Below are 14832 nucleotides of genomic sequence, written 5' to 3' on the forward strand. Positions count from 1 at the left end.
TCTCATTTGTAAATACTGAAGAAAAGTATTCATTCAAGACCTCTCCTATCTCTTCCGACTCAATACAGAGTCTCCCACTACTATCCTTAATCGGACCTACCCTCGTTCTCGTCATTCTCGTGTTTCTCACATATGCATAAAAGGCCTTGGGGTTATCCTTGATCCTACCTGCCAAAGATTTTTCATGCCCTCTCTTAGCTCTCCTAATCCCTTTCTTCAGCTCCCTCCTGGCTATCCTGTATCCCTCCAATGCTCTGTCTGAACCTTGTTTCCTCAACCTTATGTAAGCCTCCTTCTTCCTCCTTACAAGACATTCAACCTCCCTCATCAACCAAGGTTTCCTCACACGACCATCTCTCTCTTGCCTGACAGGTACATACATATCAAGGACACGTCGTATCTGTTCCTTGAAAAAGTTCCACATTTCAACGACATCCTTCCCTGACAGCCTATGCTCCTGAGATTCTGTCTTGCAGCATCGTATTTACCCTTCCCCCAATTGTAAAACCTGCCCTGGTGCACGCACCTATCTCTCTCCATAACCAAGGTGAAAATCACAGAATTGTGGTCACCATCACCAAAATGCTCACCCACTAACAAGCCCATCACTTGTTCGTTACCGAGTACCAAATCCAATATGGCCTCCCCTCTGGTCGGACAATCTACATACTGAGTTAGAAAAGCTTCCTGGACACACTGCACAAACACCGCCCCATCCAATCTACTTGATCTAAAGAGCTTCCAATCAATATTTGGGAAGTTGAAATCGCCCATGACTACTACCCTGTGGCTTCTCCACCTTTCCAAAATCTGTTTCCCAATCTGTGTCTCTATATCTCTGCTGCTATTGGGGGGCCTACAGTAAACACACAATAAGGTGACTGCTCCTTTCCTATTTCTGACTTCTGCCCATACTACCTCCAAAGGCAGATACCCCTCGAAATGCCTTTCTGCAGCCGTTATACCATTTCTAATTAGCAACGCCAGCCCCCCTTCTTTTTTACCACCCTCCCTAATCTTACTGAAACATCTGTAACCAGGAACCTCCAACAACTATTCCTGTCCCTCTTCTATCCACGTTTCCATGATGGCCACAACGTCATAGTCCCAAGTAACGATCGAGGCCTCAAGTTCACCCACCTTATTTCTGATACTCCTTGCGTTGAAGTATACACACTTGAGCACATCTCTGTGTCCGCAAGTATTCCCTGTCAGTGCTTCTCCACAGCCTCCCTACATTCTTGGACATCCTGAAAAACAGGTAACCTACTTGCTGGACTACAAGTCCAGGACTTCTGGCTGCACACCCACCCCCTTAAGGATTTTGAAGACACGGTCCAAGATGTTTCAGACCCTGGCACCTGGGAGGCAACAAACCATGCCCATGTCCACAGAACCGCCTGTCTGTCCCTCTAACTATAGAGTCTCCTATAACTAGCACTCTCCTCCTCTCCCCCTTTCCCTTCTGGGCCTCAGAGCCGGACCTCGTGCCAGAGACCCGGTCACTGCAGCTTACCCCTGCTAGGCCGTCCCCCCCCAAAGTATCCAAAGCGGTATACTTATTGTTGAGGGGAACAACCACAGGGAATCCCTGCACTGCCTGCTTCCTCCCCTTCCCACCTCTAACTGTTACCCAGCAACTTATCAAAAAGCGATATCAATGTTTACTTGTGTGCTCAAGGAAGAAAAGCCACATGGTAATAAAGCACATATTCATGCCTAGCCAACTCAGCAATTTATTGAGGGTCAGGGAAGTAGACAATTCAAGTGTCACATTCAATGCAGCCAATAGATTTCACTGGTGGGTCAGCAGCTTAGTCCATGTTTTATGTGATCCATGGTTTGTATTAGTGTGGCCACATCCATCACTACAGAAAATGCAGAGCTGCTTCACTTGGCTCCTGAGCAAAGGGCATTCCTTACTTGTTGCCAAGGCTGACATAACTGCTGGATGGATAGTCACCTCCATCCAATTTAAGCTGATTTTGACCCTTTTTTAAAAATGATGTATGCCTCTCTCGCAAGTTGAGAGGTTCAGCAATTGGTCCAAGTGGTCAGTTCTTCGAATGGAGGAGGCTTGACATGACCAAGTTGACTATTTGACTACAAAGGGCATCATGGCTCATACTAATTCCGGCCGATTTCCCCCTCCTCTGGCCCTAATCAACAGGCACACCAGATGAGATCCCATTCCTTCCCGTCTTGAGTTATTTTGGGTACAAACTTTGAAAATATATTTTCTAATGAGTGCTGGATTCAAGAAAATCTGGGAGAAGTAGTGTGGGAAAAAACACGAAACCTATTTATTAAAGGCGGCTGCATAGAAAGGGAGAGTTAAACAACATCTTAACCAAAGTCCCATACAGCTCCGGCTCTTAAGAGTGGATAAAGAATCTGCAACAAACAAATAATTACAAACGGATGTTTTAGATATTTAAAAACTCACCGACAGGCAAAAGTATCACCGTGCACCACAGGACATTAGCAGTGAACGAGCACGTAGACGCCATTTAGTAAGACAAATAGACCCTTTAACTGCTCAACTGCAACTCCCAAAGGACACACACTTGGAAAGTTCAACAGACAACAGCCGCAGCCAAGTTGCTACTCAGCGGACACGAACCCCCGTCTGCCTTCTAATGGGAGAGTGGGGGCGAACCGCGGATATTCCGCACACACAGGCATTCGCCAACTATCGCTTCCAGTCATGAGAGCGACCGTCAGTGAGTCATCTCTGAGGGGGATGTCCATAAATATCTCAAAACTTCATACACTGCCTCTCACAGCTCACACATAAGAATTACAGCATATTAGTTCCCATGCACCAGCTGCCCCCTGTTTTGGAGGTTGCAGATCTAGAAGGCCGTGTTAGAGACGGCTTGCTGGCCAGCCAAACCACAACGTCTGTTTATAGCATTAGCTGCCACAATCTGGTAAATCTTCGTTCAGTAACACGATGAAAAGTTTTCTTATATTCAGACAGTTTTTAGAGTGAGGAGAGTGAATAAGAAGCTGATGCAATCATGCAGAAGAGGCTAGAGTTGGGAGAAACAGATGTTGCTACTTGTGAGATTTGAAAGCTTTGCAGTAGACTGTAGATAGTTTACCATTGTCCAAAAGCAGAGGGATAAATCAGGAAACTACATTGCCAGGTAGCTCACATCAGTGATAGAGACGTACAGCACAGAAACAGACCCTTGGGTCCAACTCATTCATGCTGACCAGATATCCCAACCTAATCTAGTCCCATTTGCCAGCACCCGGCCCATATCTCTCTAAACCCTTCCGGTTGTTATACCCATCCAGATGCCTTTTAAATGTTGCAATTGTACCAGCCTCCAACACTTCCTCTGACAGCTCATTCCACACACATACCACCCACTGCATGAAAAAGTTGGCGCTTAGGTCCCTTTTGTATCTTTCCCCTCTAACCCTAAGCCTATGCCCTCTAGTTCTGGACACCCCACCCAGGGAAAAGATTGTCTATTTGCCCTATCGATGCCCCTCATGATTTTATAATCCTCTATCAGGTCACCCCTCAGCCTCCGACGCTCCAGGGAAAATAGCCCCAGCCTATTCAGCCTCTCCCTATTGCTCAAATCCTCCAATCCTGGCAACATGGTGGTAAATCTTTTCTGAACCCTTTCAAGTTTCACAACATCCTTCCGATAGGAAGGAGACCAGAATTGCACGTAATATTCCAAAAGTGGCCTATCCAGCCGCAACATGACCTCCCAACTCCTATACTCAATACTCTGACCAATAAAGTTACAAATCACACAACACCAGGTTATAGTCCAACAGGTTTAATTGGAAGCACTAGCTTTCAGAGCGCCGCTCCTTCATCAGGTGCTTGTGGAGTGCACAATTGTAAGACACAGCATTTATAGCAAAAGTTTACAATGTGATGTAACTGAAATTATACATTGAAAAATACCTTGATTGTTTGTTAAGTCTCTCATCTGTTGGAATGACCATGATAGTTTCACTTCTTTCATATGAAAATCACAAAACTTTTTTTTAAGGTTACATTCTCAGGATAACGGTAGCAATTGGTGTCAGCGCAGATAAGATGTTGAGATGTTGAAGGTGTTAGCCCCTTGTGTTCCCTGTCTGTGCCATAATGTTTAGATTGATTCTAATCTAACAAGTGAGTTAACAGAGTCTTATATGGATTCATGCAGTTTTTGAGCAAAGTACAATGTAATTCTGCAAGTGCAAATACACCCCACAAACATATATAGGTATATGTGCATGTGGGTTTTTATGTGTGTGAGCGTGTGTGTGTGTGTCTGGGGGTTTGTGAGTGTCTGTGGGAGAGAGTGTATATGTGTGTGTGTATATGTGTGTGTGAGTGTAAAGTGGTCTAACCCTGTGAGAGGGTGCATGTGTGAGTGTGGGAGTGTGTGTGAGTGTCTGTGTGCATGTCTGTGTATAGGAGATCTGTGTGTGTATGTGTGTGTGCGCAGGAGTGTCTGTGTGTGTGTATAGTGCACACCTGTAGTGTGACATGAACCCAAGGTCCCAGTTGAGGCCCTCCCAATGGGTATGGAACTTAGCTATCAGCCTCTGCCCGGCCACTTTTCGCTGCTGCCTGTCCCAAAGTCCACCTTGGAGGATGGTCACCCAGAATGTCCTGGACTGCTGAAGTGTTCCCCAACTGGGAAGGAACACTCCTGTCTGTTGATTGTTATACGGTGCCCATTCATCCGTTGCTGTAGCCTTTGCTCAGTTTCACCAATGTACCATGCCTCAGGGCATCCTTGCCTGCAGCGTATGAGATAGACAATGTTGGCTGAGTCGCATGAGTACCTGCCACGTCTTGCAGCGCCTACCATGACAGGGTTGTATGGAGTTGTCCTGAAAACCGGGCAGTTTGCTATGAACAATGATCTGTTTGAGGTTTGGTGGTTGTTTAAAAGCGAGCAGTGGAGGTGTGGGGAAGGTCTTGGCGAGGTGCTCATCCTCATTGATAATGTATTGCAGGTCACGAAGAACATGGCATAGTTTTTTGGCTCCTGTGTCAGAGTGTGGACATGAATACCATCATTAAGCGTGGGGACACCTCCCACCCTGTACATGGCAGGTACTCATGCGACTCAGCCAATGTTGTCCATCTCATACGCTGCAGGCAAGGATGCCCTGAGGCATGGTACTTTGGTGAAACTGAGCAAAGGCTACGGCAACGGATGAATGGGCACCGCACAACAATCAACAGACAGGAGTGTTCCTTCCCAGTTGGGGAACACTTCAGCGGTCCAGGACATTCAACCTTGGACCTTCGGGTGACCATCCTCCAAGGCGGACTTCGGGACAGGCAGCAGCGAAAAGTGGCCGAGCAGAGGCTGATAGTTAATTTTGGTACCTATAGGGAGGGCCTCAACCGGGACTTTGGGTTCATGTCACACTACAGGTGACCACCATTACACTATACACACACACAGACACTCCTAGGCATGCGTGCGCGTGCACACACACACACCCCTATACACAGACACACACACACTCCCACACTCACACATGCACCCTCTCACAGACTTAGACCCCTTTACACTCACACACACATATATACATTCTCTCTCACAGACACTTACAAACCCCCAGACACACACTCACACACATACAAAAACCCACATGCACACAGGGCTGTTACATCAAAGGAGACCATTATTTCATCCTCTTCTATCTTGGTGCCTTTGATGGTGTTCAGGAATTCTTGGATGGAGTGGATGGAGTGGTCTGAGTCTTCTACTAAGTGTTTTAGTCAATGGTGTAGCTCCTTGGCTAATCTGTATGTTGGTGTTCCAGGTTGTGAGACTATGGGTCTGAGGAGGGCTCCTGGTCTGTGAATTTTGGGTCATCCATAGAAGCATGGTGTATTGGATCCTTCTGGTTTCATTTTTTTGAAAATCTGTCTTATTTAATTTTCCAGATTCCTGAAGTGTTTTGAGTAAGGCTGTGATTCGGTTCTCTAGCTGTTTGTTTGGGTCTATCGCCACCTTTTGGTAAGTGTTAGTATCTGCAAGCAGTGCATTCGCTTTCTCAATGTCATCTCTTCAGTTTAAAATGACTGTCAAATGTCCTTTGTCTGCAGGTAGGATAACAATGTTTTGATCTTGTTTGTGTCCTTCTAGTGATCTCCTTTCTTGTTTATTGAGTTTGTTTTCTTCCTTTTTCCTGCTTAGTGTTGGTGCGACTGTCTGTCTAATGGTTTGCTGGGTTTCTTCTGTGAGTTTGTTGTCTTTCAGTGTTGTTTTTAATACTGCTAAGAAATTTTCCTTGTCTGCATCCTGGAAGTTGTAATTTAATCCTCTTACTAAGACGGCTTTTCAGAGTCTGTTAAGAGTTGGTCAGGTAATTTTTTTTTAATCCATGCTTCTGTGTTGTCTGTGATGTTATTTTGAGTGGGTTTGTCTAGTTTTTTCTGCAGGTCTAGTATTTTCATCTTCTGTGTTTGCCACTGTCTAATGTCAGTGGATTTTTATACTGTGTCTGTCCATTCGCGGTAGTGAGTAAAGTTTTTGACACAAAATTTCCTGGTTCTACTAATGAAGTCTGCTGTGGCATCATTAATCATTTCTTTAAGCATTCTGTGGCCATTTTGCTCTGTTATTCTTTTGGCTAGTGGGTTGTTAAGGTGAGGTTTATATTCAAGACATTTTGGTAGTACCTGTTTCCTTAGGCATTTGTGCAGGAAGTACAGCTGTTTGCAGGTGGCGCTGTGTTGGATGGCATTGGTTTCTCATTTTCAGGCCAGTTTTAGCGTATTGCACCAATAGGTGTTAGCGAGTTTTGAGAAGATTTGTAGCTCAGGTTCAGGTTCTGTATGTAAGTTTGCTCGCTGAGCTAGAAAGTTCAGTTTTAGACATTTCGTCACGATACCAGGTAATATCATCAGTGGAAAAACAGGCAGAAAACTAGCCACTAGGATACATGAACATCAACTAGGCACAAAAAGATATACCCACTCTCACTAGTATCCCTACATACAGATGAGGAACTACACCACTTCAACTGGGACAACACATCCATCCTAGGCCAAGCCAAACGCACATGAATTCCTAGAAGCATGACATTCCAACCGGAACTCTATCAACAAACATATCGAGTTGCACACCAGTTACCACCCTCTGAGAAAAGAACAGGAAATGGCATCACCACAGGAAATGACATCACTGACCCAAGGAAACCTAAACACATAAATAGAAAGCAGGTCACTAACACTAGAGCTTCACTGGAGGCTCATTGATGATGTTACCTACTACAGTGACAAAATGTCTGAAAATGAACTTTCCAGCTCAGTGAGCAAACTTACATGCAATAATGAAGGGTATAGATAGAGTTAATGGTAGTTGTCTTTTCCCTAGGATGGGGGATTTCAAGACTGGGGGAACTTTTTTAAGATGAGAGGAGAAAGATTTTAAAAAGACATGACAAACAAATTCTTTAGGGTGTTTCATATGTGGAATAAAGTTCCTGAGGAAATGATGAATTTGAGTACAGTTACAATGTTTGAAAGACATTTGGCTGAGTACATGAATCGGAAGGGTTTGGAGGAATATGGGCCAGGACCAGGCAGGTGGGACTAGTTAGTTTGAGATTATGTTCCGCATGGACTGGTTGGACCAAAGGGTCTGTTACTGTGCTGTATGGCTCTATGACCCTCTAAGTATGTACTAACTTCGGCTTTATCTCACTTTGTATGTGATGTCTCTTTAATGATTGTGTTAAGCCTACTGACAAGTATGATAATTTTACAAACTAGCAGAAAATATAAGAAATTGAAATTGCTTTGCGAGAAAAAGGAAATGTTATTCTATGATAGAATAAAGAAGGAGAAAGGGGAAGATTGTATGGTTGTAAAAAATCAGCCAGTACATAGTATTTGTGGCTATTAATCTGGTCCAAACAGGGAGCCTTGGTTGATGGGTATAAACAGGAGATTTAGAATTTCCTCATTTTAGGGGACTGACTCTGTACTGACTGGGCTGCAGTTAGTGTGTTGCTTTCTGTTTTTATTTGGGGGAATCCTGATTCTTGAACTGGCTGAATTATATAGCCAGTTTGTTAACTGGTATACCTTTTTTAGTGAGGACTGATGTCTAAACTGTCTGATCCACACAGTCAATGTGTTTCATATATAGAACATGGAAGATTACAGTGCAGTACAAGCCCTACAGCCCTTGATGTTGTGCTGCCAAGTGAAACCAATCTGAAGCTAGTCTAACCTATACAATTCCATTCTCATCTATACGCCTATCCAATGTTCAGGTGTAACTCAGTTCTCATTAGGGAGCTGCTGTTTCACTGGCTGCCTGTTGGTTACTCTTTTCTTTTACTTTGAGAGAAGGACTATTCTGATTTTGTGGCAGGGCTCAGCCTTTGCACTCTAGTTTTCTTTCTTTTGAATGTGTTTTCACTTTTTTGGTGTTTGGACTGAGCCCTTGTGAGGAAAATACATCTAGTCCTATATAGGTAGGCCTGGCCCTTTGTGGGTGACTAGGCCTCTGTGAAGACTGAACACCTGTGTGTGTGCTGGGAGGTGAGCAATTGCTGCATCCTGGAGTGGACCAAATCCCTGAGAGTTAACTGCAACTTTACAATGAACTGTGTTTCTGTGAGTAGGCCTGGTCTTTTGGATAGACCAGACATCTAAAGACTGAACACCTGTGTGTGTGGCGTGGACTCTGCCTTTGGGAGTGGACGCTGCCTTCAGGAGTGGACCAAACCCCTGTGAGTTAACTGCAGCTTCACAATGTACTGGGTTCCTGAGACTGGGCCTGGTTCTCCCTTGAAGGTTCAGGCCTCTATGGAGACTGAACACCTGTGTATTGCTGAGAGGTTAGCATTTGCAACATCCTGGAGTTCAGGCATGGACTCTGCCTTCGTGCATGGATTCTGTCCTTGAACTGGAAACTGTATTGAGGATTTTGTGAATTCTGTTACTGTATGTGGGTTTTGTAATTACTTATGTTTGAGTGCAGGCCAGGGTGGGCTAGTCAGTACTTGGGGTGACCAGGAGCTGGAGGGTCAATGACTGGCCTGGGGAAAAGCAGGCCAGGAGCAAGGGGTCTGCTAGTATGCAGGATGGCTGGGGGCTAGGCAGCCGACAGTGTGCTCGTAGGAAAGCTGCTCAAGGGACGGGCAGCCAGTACGCGGGATAGCTGGGGCCAGATGTTTGAAGATTGGCCTGGAGGAAAGCAGGTCAGGAGGAGCCTGTCATTGGGCAGAGCCAGGCAACTGATAGCATCCTCCAGGAAAGCTGGATTAGGGCAGGCTGGTCAGTATGCACGGAGGCTGAGCCAAGCGGCTGACGGCAGCCCGACGGGAGTGGGGAGTGGGGGGGAACCGCTCAGTACTCAGGGAGGCTGGGATCCGGACAGCTGATGGCCGGCCCATAGGAAAGCTGGCTGGGGGAGAGGGTCAGTCAGTACGTGAGGCCGACAGCCCGACTGTAGGAAAGCAGGTCGGCGATGGTTTGGTTAGTACACAGGATGACCGGGAGCAGGTGGCCGACGTCCGTCCTGGAGGAAAGTGGGCTGGGGTAGTCCAGTCAGTACGCCCGGCGACTGGGAGCTGGGTGGTCGATTACCAGTCTGGAGGAAAGCAGGCCTGTGGAAAGTCAGTCCGTATGCAGGGTGGCCAGAGACTGGAAGGCCGACGACTGTCCTGCAGGAAGGCTAGCCAAGGGTGGTCTGATCAGTATGTGGTGTGGGCGGGTCTCGTGTGTCTTTTTTATAGCTATATTGGGTCTGTGCTCAATGCCCTGTTTCTCATTTGATTGCACTGTTTTGTCTGTGTTTGTTACTGTTATCTTTGTGATGAATGGAAGTGGGATTTGAGGTTTGTCCTCATCTCCCTGAAAACTAGTTGAATGGTGGGGTTTGGCTTTGTTGCCCTTTCCACTGTATATAGTGGGTTTTTTTGTGAAGTGCTGCTTTCTGTTTATTGTAAACTGTATTTTGTACTGTTTAATGAAATTTTTTAAAAACTAGGAAAAAGATAAACAGCAGTGTCAGAGGTTCTGTTTGCTCTGAGAGCTGGCTCTGAGGGAGCTGGGTCAGTGTGTGGTGAAGGACTCTCCATTTATGTCAGGGAGGGGACTGACTCTGAGCTGGCTGCCCACATCCTGTGTGTACTGCTACAGTTGGTTTCTGATTGTTTTTGGAGGAAACCTGATTCCTAAACTGGCTTAATTATATAACTAGTTTGTTAACTGGTATTCTTTATTGAGGACTGATTTTTAAACTGCCTGATCTACACAGTCAATGCATTTGCGATGTAACTCCATTTTCATTAGGGAACTGTTGTTTCACTGGCTGGTTACAGCCTGTGTGTTACTCTTTTCACTTTTACTTTGAGAAAAGGGCCATGTTGATTTTGTGGCAGGGCTTAGCCCTTGCATTCTGGTTTTCTTTGCTTTTTCCACATGTTTGGACTGAGCCCTTGTCAGAAAATACATCTTTCCAGATGAGTTGTTCCTGTATGGGTAGCCCTGGCCCTTTGTTAGTGGACTAGGCTTCTGTAAAGACTGAACACCTGTGTGTGTGCTGGGAGGTGAGCATTTGCTGCATCCTGGGGTTTGGGAGTAGACTCTGCCTTTGGGAGCGAACAAAACCCTGTGAGTTAACTGCAGCTTCGCAATGAGTGGGCCTGGTTTGCCATGGATGGTCAGGTCTCTATGGGGTGGGGTGTGCATTCGCTCTCTTCAGGACTGGACTCTGCCCCCGGTTGTGTTCTCTGTTTTTGGCAATGGACTCTGCACATTGGAGTAGACTCTATTTCTGTCAATGCACTTTGTACACTGGAGTGAACTCTGATCTTGGGAACGGACTCTACATTTTGAAGAGAACTGTTTATGAGAATGGACTCTGTGTACCAGAAGGGACTCTGTTTGCGGATAATTGATATCTTGTTTGTTTAGGTTTATCACCTGCACTGTCTTGTGTGTCCCAGGGTCTGGCGGACCTTACTGTGAGCTGGGAGGCTCATAGGTCGTTCCTGAAAGCTGTCACCCCAAGAGCCGGAGGGTGGTTGGACATCCTGTGAGCCTGAAGGTTGGTAGGCACCCTGATCACGGTCGCCCCGAGAGTTGGAAGGTGGGTGGGCGGTTCCGAGTGCTGTCGTCCCAAGAAGGGGTAGTCGGAACGGGCTGTCCTAGAGGTGGTCGGAAGGTGTGTCAGAGCGGCTGAGATCCGGAAGGCTGCCCTGTGCACTGTCATCCCAAGTAAGGGGACGGGGTATCCTAGAGGTGGCTGGAAGGTGTGTCGGGGCAGTTCACAGGCCGGATGGTGCATCAGGGTGGGCGAGAGCCCGATGGTATGTAGGGGCAGACTGAGAGCCGGAAGGCAGGTAGGCCGTCCTCTGTGCTGTCACCCCAGGCAGGTATTGGGGCAGGCTGTCCTAGAGGTGGCCAGAAAGTGCAAAGGGCGGTTAGGGAAGCCAGAAGGTGGGTAGACCGTCCTGATTGCTGTTTTCCTAGGGAGGCTGGGAAGCAGGATGGGCTGTCCTAGAGGTGGCCAGAAGGTGTCCCAGTGTGGACCGAGAGCTGGAAGAGGGCTAAGGGCAGGCTGCCTTAGAATGGCCAGAAGGTGGGAAGGATGGGTGGCTTGCTGGGTTGTTGGGGGTGGGGGGCACCTGTATTCCATGCACTGTTTCTTATCTAATTGGACTGTTTTGTATGTATTTGTTACTGCTATATTTGTGATGACTAAAAGTGGGATTTTAGGTTTGTCCTCATTTCCCTGAAAACTGGTTGAACAGTAGGGTTTGGGGTCTGGCTTTGCTGCTCCTCTCCCTTGTAAATTGCTATCTCTCTGTATACAGCTGTTAATGCTAATTGCTTGTAAAATGTAATGTTTAATTTAAAAAAGTGTCAAAAATTCTGTTTATTCTGAGAGCTGGCTCTAATGGAGCTGGATCAGTGGTGAAGGACTTTCCACATGTAAATAAAAGGGGGGTTTGGTAACAGGATCTGTGGAGAGTTTTTAAAGTTTGACTCTGATTGATCAGCTTCCAATATACATACAGTCTTTAATTGGTTGTCAGCATAATTCCTCTCACATTTAGAAATATTCACCAATATTGTCCAATTGTAGAATCACATCCAACGTTCGGCACCATGTTGCGAATTTAGTAAGAGTGGGCTGTTTTGGTACAGTCAGTAGATTGCTTGTTGCAAACAGTTAAGCATACACTGTTTAGTATGACCCACAAGGTCTTTGGGATGTATGGCATACAAACCTGGCTGACTTCATTACAATCACTACATCTCTCCCCCTCTCCATCTGAGGACATGGGCTGGGTTTTTTTTTTGCAGCTGCTCCCGGGGCATTTTAGCACTAGGTTATGTTCCTCCGACTCTGCCTCTGATACAGGCAGCATGTGATGCATATTAGCTTGCCTCTTGCACCCAGAGCATCTCCAAAAGAAATTCATTCCTCTCTTCAGGTAGCAAAGACTTCGAGGCAGCAACCTGCAACATGTCCATCCTAGATTCTGAGGTATCTTCAACACTTAATGGAGAGGGGGAACCCACAGGTTTCGGAAAAGTTGAGGAGCCAGAAATGTATTCTCCTGCACCATTTGCGAGTTTGCAGCATTCATAAAGTCCACGTGTCTGTTCAGGATTGTAGCACATACCCGAACGTTATACATCACTGGGCCTGACCTCGTGTTAACCATGCCTCTTACCTCTGCAGGATCATTCCCATGATCCTACACCAAACTTCATTCCCTGAAATAAACTGCTTCTCTCACTTTGCGGAGTCTTGTGTTCAGCAATGGGGTTTCTGATGCCCTTTCAAAGATTTAGTCCCATTTTTATTGTTTACAAGCTGTTTTTGATGTTGTTTATGTAATGTCTCTTTAAAATATCTGCACAGATATTTCAATGTCACTGTTGACTTTGCCCTCCTCAATGTGTAAGCATGTTAGAAAGATTTTGTTTAGTTGTGTCAGCACTACTTTTCTTCTGCTATAATTAACTTTAATATAAAGGTTTTGGAAAAAGAACAAAATTAAAGACCATATAATTTACTGGAACACATGCTGCTTTGATCATTTTAATTATTTTGTGTTATGTTATTTAAAATATTGCTGAATTAAATTCAAATCATTGAGTTAAACAGTTATTAAATTGTGAAAAATATCTTTTATCCAGATATTGTGAAATTAGACCATAAGACTATAAGATAAGACTCTAAATTAGACCATGAGACCATAAATTCTTGTAAATTAACTTAAGGTTTCCAATTCTGAAAATGAGATTATTCCTTATAAAGAGTGACAGTTCAAATTTCTTAAATGTGTCATAATTTAAGTCGGTAATGAGTTGATATTCAATATAATTAATGTGTTTGCATGTGGGTTAATGTCAGCAGAGGATAAATATTGCTAAAACTATAGATGATGTGAATTGAATTCTCCTGTTTAATAATCTTTTCCCACAAAAGTTGATAATGGTTAGCTAATCAACTCGATCAATTTGTTTGTTTGGTTGTTTGTAGTCAATTAAAAAGTGATGGAAGGAATGAAAAAGAAAGTTTACAGTAACAATTTTTAGTTTAATCTGACAAGATTCTTTTCTGACAATGTAATTAGAAATAATCCACAGATTAATTTTATCTGTGTCTTTGTACAAACAAAATAGTAAACAAAAAATATAAATTGGAGTTTGGTTCTTTTACTCTTTCATTAAAGGTGTTTGAAAATTACATAATGAGAAATTACATAATGCGTGTCTGACATTATCCCATTTCATGATTTTATAAACATGCAATGAAGCCAACCTTTAAGCTGACAGCTATTCATCATTCCCAAAGGAACAATCTTTGCATTGCTAAATGTTAATATGTAGGGTATTAAGTTTTGCATTTGTTAATTTTAGTGAATATTTTCCCACAGTCACACTAGAAAATTATGTGCAAACAATTAACTCCATGAATTCTCAAGCATCATGGAAGTTTCATGTTTTGAGTTGGAAGCTAGAGGCTGAAGCTTTTTTTTATAAAATATGAGATATGTTAAGTTTTGTGAAGACATTATGAGAAGGACCTGAGAATTTCTGATTGCACCTTGCTCGCGCACACACGCGCACACACACTGCAACTACCCCCACTTTCCATCAATAACCTCATTATTATCACGGCTTCATGCAATGTCTTCCCTCATTTTGGGGCACACAATAGTGAGCACCTCAATGTGACAGTCAGGCTATCTTCATAGATTGGTGGTTGCCATAGAGAGCCAGGATCCAGCATATAGACTGTAGGGAAATAGATGATGACATCTTGCAAAATGTCCATATTACAGAGGAGGAAGTGCTGGATGTCTTGAAACGGGTAAAGGTGGATAAATTCCCAGGACCAGATCAGGTGTACCTGAGAACTCTGCGGGAAGCTAGAGAAGTGATTGCTGGGCCTTTTGCTGAGATATTTGTATCATCGATAGTCACAGGTGAGGTGCCGGAAGACTGGAGGTTGGCCAACATGGTGCCACTGTTTAAGAAGAGTGGCAAGGGCAAGCCAGGGAACTATAGACCAGTGAGCCTGACGTCGGTGGTGGGCAAGTTGTTGGAGGGAATCCTGAGGAACAGGATGTACATGTATTTGGAAAGGCAAGCACTGATTAGGGATAGTCAACATGGCTTTGTGCGTGGGAAATCATGTCTCACAAACTTGATTGAGTTTTTTTTTTGAGGAAGTAACAAAGAGGATTGATGAGGGCAGAGCTGTAGATGTGATCTATATGGACTTCAGTAAGGCATTCGACAAGGTTCCCCAATGGAGACTGGTTAGCAAGGTTAGATCTCATGGAATACAGGGAGAACTA

At 44.7% G+C, this 14832-nt stretch overlaps 1 protein-coding gene across 1 annotated transcript in view; it reads right to left on the minus strand.

The window, feature by feature from the left end:
• The window catches only part of LOC122558947 (protein shisa-5-like), a 74524-nt gene extending 71853 nt beyond the window's left edge, over nucleotides 1-2671 (minus strand). The window contains exon 1 of the mRNA XM_043707920.1: nucleotides 2447-2671. Within this exon, the coding sequence (XP_043563855.1) occupies nucleotides 2447-2510 (64 nt within the window). The 5' untranslated portion in view covers nucleotides 2511-2671. The remainder of the gene's footprint in view (nucleotides 1-2446) is intronic.
• Between the last annotated feature and the right edge of the window lie 12161 nt (nucleotides 2672-14832).

Source organism: Chiloscyllium plagiosum, chromosome 18 (genome assembly GCF_004010195.1).
Source record: "Chiloscyllium plagiosum isolate BGI_BamShark_2017 chromosome 18, ASM401019v2, whole genome shotgun sequence".
Taxonomy (NCBI): Eukaryota; Metazoa; Chordata; class Chondrichthyes; order Orectolobiformes; family Hemiscylliidae; genus Chiloscyllium; species Chiloscyllium plagiosum.